The following is a 7418-nucleotide window of genomic DNA, read 5'->3' as shown; positions in this document are numbered from 1 at the left end:
TTATTCTAGTCGAAGTGGCTCATATTCATTATTGAGTGTTCCAGTTATGCCCTGGTATTCAGACTGCTCCTTGCATGGTTCATAATCATTCATGGTTCTAGAAGGTTGACTGGCACATGCGTGACATTCATCTATGTCATCTATGTCAACTTTGTTCTCAGCCAACAGGTTCATTCTAGGGAAGAGAAGACCAGATTATGAAAATAGAGCCATCCAAAACAAGACTTATTACAACTCTTTGAAAATAGTTCCATAAAATGTGATGCTCATATATCATCTAAGAGTCCTTTTGTCTGTCTTTGTCACAGAACTATACAGAAACCTATATAATGTTCCTTAACTAAAATGACTTACACTTTTGCTGCTCATGACAATGAATTACTATGTAAACAAAAGAAAATCTGTATAAGAATGTAAAAGCAATCCTTTTAAAAGCTGAAACATATCAATTTAATAACTGTCTGATCCCCATTCCCCTGCTCACTTACCTCGCACTCCCACGCCGCCTCTTTGTCTCCATCCCTGAAGATGCCATGCCAGAGCGTGACCCTCTGTGCAGTGCGGCGGACCTGACCATCACCACCAGTCACTTGTAATCCTCCAGACAAACTGCTTTACGAACGTGGCTGGAGGAAGAGCCTTGGAAGAAATCATATGACGCGTGCGTGCTTAAGCAAGGCCTCTTAAAAGGACGGAAATCAGAGAAGGGGATGTACATGAAGGTGGAGCTACGGTAAGTGGACATACCTCTCCTTATTTAAACCCACTAACCCTTGACTCTTTGCTCAGTTATACTGTGCTCCTGTTGTGTTAACTACCTTCAGTGCCTGTCCTGTTTTGCTTCCTGGTATTATGACTTCTGCTTGCCTCTGACTAAGATCCTGTGCCACCTGTCCTGACCTCCTTACATGATCTCCTCAGTGCCAATGATCCCTGTATCCAAAGTTGGGATTCCTACGGGGCCATCATGTCTTCTATGAAGGATGATCTGGAAAGACTGAAGACCGCGCAAACAGCCATATGTGCTTTATGACAAGGACGCAGATCTGTTGAGGATTACATCACTGATTTTAAGAAGTTTGCCACTGTTACCCATGGAAATGAAATTTGACTAATTAAGCAATTCAGTTTGGGCTTGTCAGAGCCTCTCAAAGACAATTTTGTGCACTTTGGTGTCCTCAAGACACTGAAGGACTATATGCATCAAGCAATTCAACAAGACAGACGTATACGTGAGCATAAGAAAACATCTTCCTTATCCATTCCATGAAGACCATCTGTGTTCTCTCCTAGTGATCAATCTTTCACTTACACTGCGCAATCTGAATAACCTATGCAGGTAGGACTGGTCCAAGGATGAATACCCCATGCAGAACTGCAGCGTAGAAAGAAAAAGAACCTCGGTCTATATTCTCGTCACCGTCATCATTCTGTGATGACCTGCCATGAAAATTCCAGAAACACCAGGGGTAAGCAAATACGTCTATAACTCCTACCTTCCACGCTGGTTACTCCTGCACCTCCCTTGTCCACATCTCTTTCTTTGCAGTGGAACATGAACATCCATAAATGCAGAGCCTTGATTGATTCAGGAGCAAGTGGCTGTTTTCTAGACTTAACATTGGCTACTGCATTAAATATTTGTGTAAACAATAAAATCACTCTTTGGAAATATAAGTTGTAGATGGTTCTTTTTTGAAGTCAGGTCCTCTATTCAAGCAGACCAAACTGATCCAGGTCTCTGTAGGAAAACATGTAGAATTCATTGCATTTTCACCCCTGTTTCCTGTCATCCTCGGCATCCCATGGCAACGCAACCATGACCCTGTCATTAAATGGACCACAGGAAGTTTATCTTTCTCATCTTCTGGACAGTACTCTAAAAAGCATGTATACACTCGATCCTAGATGTATATATGTGCAAAGGTCAGGAGGTGAACATACTTTCATACCTTCTCCATATTATGCATACATGGATGTACTTAACCAGAAAAGCATTAACACCCTTCCACTGCACCGAAAATATGATTTCCCATTGACTTACTTCCTGGGGCTTCTATATCCTATGGTAGAATATACCCTCTAGCAGAAAAAGAGTTAAACATCTTAGAGGAGTACATCATGAAAACTTTGCTAAAGGTTTTATACGACCTTCTAATTCCACCACAGGAGCAGGCATCTTCTTAGTGGGGAAAAAATATGGTGGTCTAAGACCCTGTGTTGGCTACATGGAACTAAACCTGGGTTCCCTGTAGTCCAGGGAATAAATATCCACTCCCCCTAATCCCGGAATTAATAGAGAGATTACAGACTGCAACTGTTTATACCAAGTTGGACTTGAAAGGTGCCTGTAACCTCCTCCATGTCAGACAAGGCAATGAATGGAAAACAGCCTTCCGGTGCTGCTACGGACACTGTGAATACACAGTTACATAGCTGAAAAGAGATTTGTTTCCATCAAGTTCAGCATTCCTTACAGTCATGTCATATGGTCTTTGTAATGCTCCTGCCTCATTCCTTAACAACAACTTCCTCAACAACATCTTTAGGGATCTCCTTGATTGATATGTGGTTGCCTATCTGGATGATATCCTGATATTTTCTCCTGATCTGCAGATACATTAATACCACATGTTTTGAAACGTCTACAACAACACAAGTTGCATGCAAAAAAGGAAAAAGGCATCTTCAAGACAACCTGCGTTGAGTTCCTTGGATTCATTGTCCGACCAAGCAAGATAGAAATGGATCCATGCCAAGTGAAAGCCATAGTACAATGGCTAAAACCCCAGACAAAGAAACAAGTTCAGAGATTTCTGAGTTTCGCTATCTTCTAAAGATGCTTTATACAGAATTTTTCCAAGGTCATTCAACCTCTTACCCATCTTACTAAGAAAGATGTGACCACACAAAAAGAAAAGATATGAGGATCTGGACAGGAGTTCCAGAAAAAATACAAAGAACCTTTGAAAAAAAATATAGTACTTACTTACGCAGCAAAAAGCCCCACACTGCTGCTCATGCAGTGGAATCATACAGGAGAAATCGAACAAACAAGAGGCTGCGCAAAATGCTGCTGTGTACTGGTATTTATTTGAAGGACAGAATATCACAAACGTTTCGGGTATTCCCTTTCTCAATGCACCATGTCCCAGTGACAGAGGTGACGTAGGCGACGTAGGTGACAAGGAAATATTGGCTATAAAAAGGGCTTTTGAAGAATGGAGACATTTTCCGTCTATAACTATCACAAGAGCCTAGAATATCTACACATTGCCAAACGTCTAAATCCACGTCATGCCCATCGGGCATTGTTTTTTCCAGGTGTATTTTTTGTCACATATTGGCCTGGGACAAGAAACCAGAAGGCAGATGTTTTATTCTGAATATTCACAACAGTTGAAACACAAAACAAAAGAGAACAAAACAATACTCAAACCACATCACTTCTTTTTTTTTTATTATTCTTTTTTTTGTTTGTGCATAGATTATACAGGTCTGTTTACACTGCCGCAACAGCTGGTGCAAACTGATCGTAAACATAAGATGACATTAATTCGGCATTTGAAACGCATTGCACATATTTTGTTAATGGTCAAGAGAGAACTATGAAACAGAGTAAAACCTAGCGTGGGGAGAAGACAGTTTGGGTACTACAGCGCATGGAAGTGTCATGTTATCACATCTGGTTAGTTACAGTCCATGCGGTGCTGTTTTTTCAAGTTGTTTCAAGTTAATGTACTGGACGTGTCAGTAGAAGGTGGTCGTGTGAAGAAGGCTAACAGTGCAAATAATCAAGGAATGTGTATATAGCATGTGATTTACATTTAGCCTTTCACAGCCTAGGTACGTTGCTTTATTTATGTGCTTTAAGGACTGGCCGATGTAGGCTCTACTGAACTAACTACAGTGGCGGTGATCTTCTGGGCAGAGGGGGGGGGGATGGAGACTCGGGCCTGTGGTCCACGTCAAAACAAGCTTTGTTAAAGGCGTTATATTTTGCCCTCCAGGTCTATTTTTGTCTGCCGGTTGAGGTTGGTAGACTATGTTTCTGTGTGTGCCCCTTACTACAGTGGATTGAGGGGGGGGAGGGAGGTGTGTGTCGGGATCTCACCCTTCTTTGTCTCGTATGGGGGGGTTGGTGGGTGTATGCAAAATGATCGATGTAACACGATTGAGCTCTTATAGTGATAAACAATAGAGATAGGCATAACAGTAACATAATTAAAAGCATTATGAACAATAAGAATGAGAACTCGAGGCCTGAGGTGCGTTTGAAGTTAGGCGAAGCAACTAGAGTCTCGTTTGCAGCTTGTCTGCCTCCGGTTGTTTTCAGGTGTCTGGGCTGGCTTCCCTGCCAGATCTTGGGAAAAAGGGTTTGACCATTGCGGGGTCCCATACCCTGCCATGTGCAGCGTCCGCCGGGCCAGTTTGTGCCTCTGCCAGTCCCAATGTGGAAATTAATTTGGGTGCTTCTGCTAGAGAGGTGAGCGATTGTATTGTCCCATTGTGAGTCACTTGTAGGGTCCCAGGTGGTCCCCAGTGGTGTGTGATGTCTGCTGCCCGCAGTCATTGCGTTACTGGTGCAAGCGTCTCCCGCCATTGCAGGGTCGTTTTCGTCAAGTCCTGGTAAAAGGTGAGGTGGGCGTCCTCGAATGTCAGCGGTTTTTTGCACCTCAGGGCAGCCATAATCTGTCCCTTGTCATGTAGCGTCATGCACCGGAGAATAACATTTCTGGCGGGGTGCGGTGCTGGCCTGGTTGGCCCGGGGAGTCTGTATACCGCATCAATGACAATCTTTCTCAGTGTAGTCTGGGGCATAATCGAGGCTAGCATTCTACAGACAAAGTGTGGCAGCTCTTCTGTGGAGGTAGCTGCTGGTTGGAGCATTGCTTGGATGTCGCGGTACTCTGTCTGGGTGTTGTTTTTCTGGGAGTGCCGTCCCCTTGCTGGATTTGTGCTGGGTTTCTGTTTGCATTAGTGGGTAGAAGTCTGAGTCGTCCGCTCCGTAGGCCCCGTATAGCAGTTATTCCCAGTCTGGCTGCGTGCGTGTGGTGTAGGCCCCAGGCCTGCGCCTCCGCTTAGTTGTTTTAGGCGGCGCAAAGAAGGGCATCAGTTGATGCAGCAGGAGCCCCTTGTTCTTTTGAGGGGTTCATGATCCATGGATTGTGCGGGATTGTCGTGATTTGGAGGAGATTAGATTATCGGGAGCCGGTTGAAATGGCATCCCCCTCCACGTCACTTCTTGGATGTCATGGCCCATGTTTTAAAAGATATCCAAGCAACAGCTACTATGTCCAATATGCCTATCTCACCATAAGGGATTCCTATGTCCCATGGAAAAAACCTATGTGACAGAACCCAACGTCTCAGTGTACTACAACATTTTCATGATGCACCTGTATCGGGCCACGGTGGGCAGAGGAAATCGCTACAAGTCATCCAACTAATCAAATGCGTAAGCTCCTGTATTACATATGCTAGATCAAAGACTATGACAACCAAAACAGCAGTTATTTTTCAGCCATTACTCATACCTTCCAGACCCTGGAGTCATGTAACTGTCGACTATATCATAGACCTACCCAATTATTATGGACACAATATAATCATGGTAGTCATAGACTGACTAACCAAGATTGCCCATTTCATCCCTGTGAAAAGTACACACTGCTAAAAAGACAGCAGCTCCTTCCAAGGCCACATTTTTAAGCCACATAGCATGGATCACGAACCCCTCAAAAGAACAAGGGGCTCCATGAATCTATCCTCTTGGACCGAGGTACTCGATATTATATCTTGTTACTGGAAGGCCATCTGTAAGTCCCTGAACATATCTGTGGATCTCTCAACTGCCTTTCATCCTCATACCAATGGACAAACCGAGAAAAAGAATCAGACTTTGGAGACCTATCTTCACTGCTACACTACCCGCCTACAGTACGAATGGAAAGAGCTACTCACCACTTCTGAATTTGCGCACAACTTCAGGATCCATGATTCTACTCATTATTCTAATTTTCTTCTGAATTATGGATTCCAACCTACTTCACTTCTGGTATTTACAGATAGAATATAGGTGGTGCTCAAGAGTAGAAAAAGCTAATTCACCCAAGTATTTTTGTCACTAGATATACTTAAAAGTGCAAAACAGTGTAAAAACTAACAAAGTGATAAGCGCACACATATAAAAAGGATTTGTTACCTCACATACAAATTCTTCTCAACTTAATCCTATACAGAAACAGAAAAAAACACAACATAGTGTAATCTGTAAAAATAAGTCATGAGTAGGAGTTCAGAACGCTCACAATTTTCTCAGCCCATTAAAGTTGGCTCTGGACCTTTGGAGCATATATGTCTCCTTGTAGAAATAGAATGGATTCCTCTAGTAGTTAGGGTCCCAAAAAGTGCAGAATTGCTGGGAACAGGAACTCCAAAAATAGGTAGATATATAAAAATGATTTATTACATATGTAAAAAAACATAGACATTGGAATAAGTGCACAATGCGTTTCAACCCCACAAAAAGGTCTTCCTCTGGTGCTAATGAAAGTCCTGTCAGTATACACATTCTTATAGATACACACATTACAAACAATAAATCACACATGTTGTAAGAGACACACCCATTTCCAAATATAGTCCTATCCATCGCATCTCTTCTGTTTCTTCACTTCCAGTGACCTGCCGGGTCCGTAACGTCACTTCCTGTGACATCGTCACACAGGCCAATCCCCTTTGACAAATTGTGGTGTACAAAAGGGCATTAGTCCATATATGTCATACACAGAAGAAGGGCAAGAAGATATTCTGTGTATGACATGTGTGGACTAATGCCCTTTTGTATATCTTAACTCCCTGTTTTCTTCTTGCCCTTCTTCTGTGTATGACATACAGGTGATACTCGAAAAATTAGAATATCATGCAAAAGTTCATTTATTTCAGTAATGCAACGTAAAAGGGTAAACTAATATATGAGATAGACGCATTACATGCAAAGCAAGATAGTTCAAGATTTGTCAAAGTGCGATGATTATGGCTTACAACTCATGAAAAACCCAAATCCACAATCTCAGTAAATTAGAATATTGTGAAAAGGTGCAATATTCTAGGCTCACAGTGTCCCACCCTAATCAGCTAAGTAAGTGATAACACCTGCAAAGGGTTTCTGAGCCTTTAAATGGTCTCTCAGTCTGGTTCAGTAGGAATCGCAATCACGGGGAAGACTGCTGACCTGACAGTTGTGCAGAAAACCATCATTGACACCCTCCATAAAGAGGGAAAGCCTCAAAAGGTAATTGTGAAGGAAGTTGGATGTTCCCAAAGTGCTGCATCAAAGAACATTAATAGAAAGTTATGTGGAAGGGAAAAGTGTGGAAGAAAAAGGTGCACAAGCAGCAGGGATGACCGCAGCC

At 42.7% G+C, this 7418-nt stretch overlaps 1 protein-coding gene across 1 annotated transcript in view; it reads right to left on the bottom strand.

Moving 5' to 3' along the window:
* The window catches only part of LOC134573660 (uncharacterized), a 46996-nt gene continuing 39578 nt past the window's right edge, over positions 1 to 7418 (bottom strand). The window contains exon 5 of the mRNA XM_063433442.1: positions 1 to 175. Coding sequence (XP_063289512.1) covers positions 1 to 175 — 175 coding nt within the window. The remainder of the gene's footprint in view (positions 176 to 7418) is intronic.

Source organism: Pelobates fuscus, chromosome 9, assembly GCF_036172605.1.
Source record: "Pelobates fuscus isolate aPelFus1 chromosome 9, aPelFus1.pri, whole genome shotgun sequence".
Classification (NCBI taxonomy): Eukaryota; Metazoa; Chordata; class Amphibia; order Anura; family Pelobatidae; genus Pelobates; species Pelobates fuscus.
Note: the sequence above shows the minus strand (reverse complement) of the source record. Positions and strands in the feature narration are given on the sequence as shown.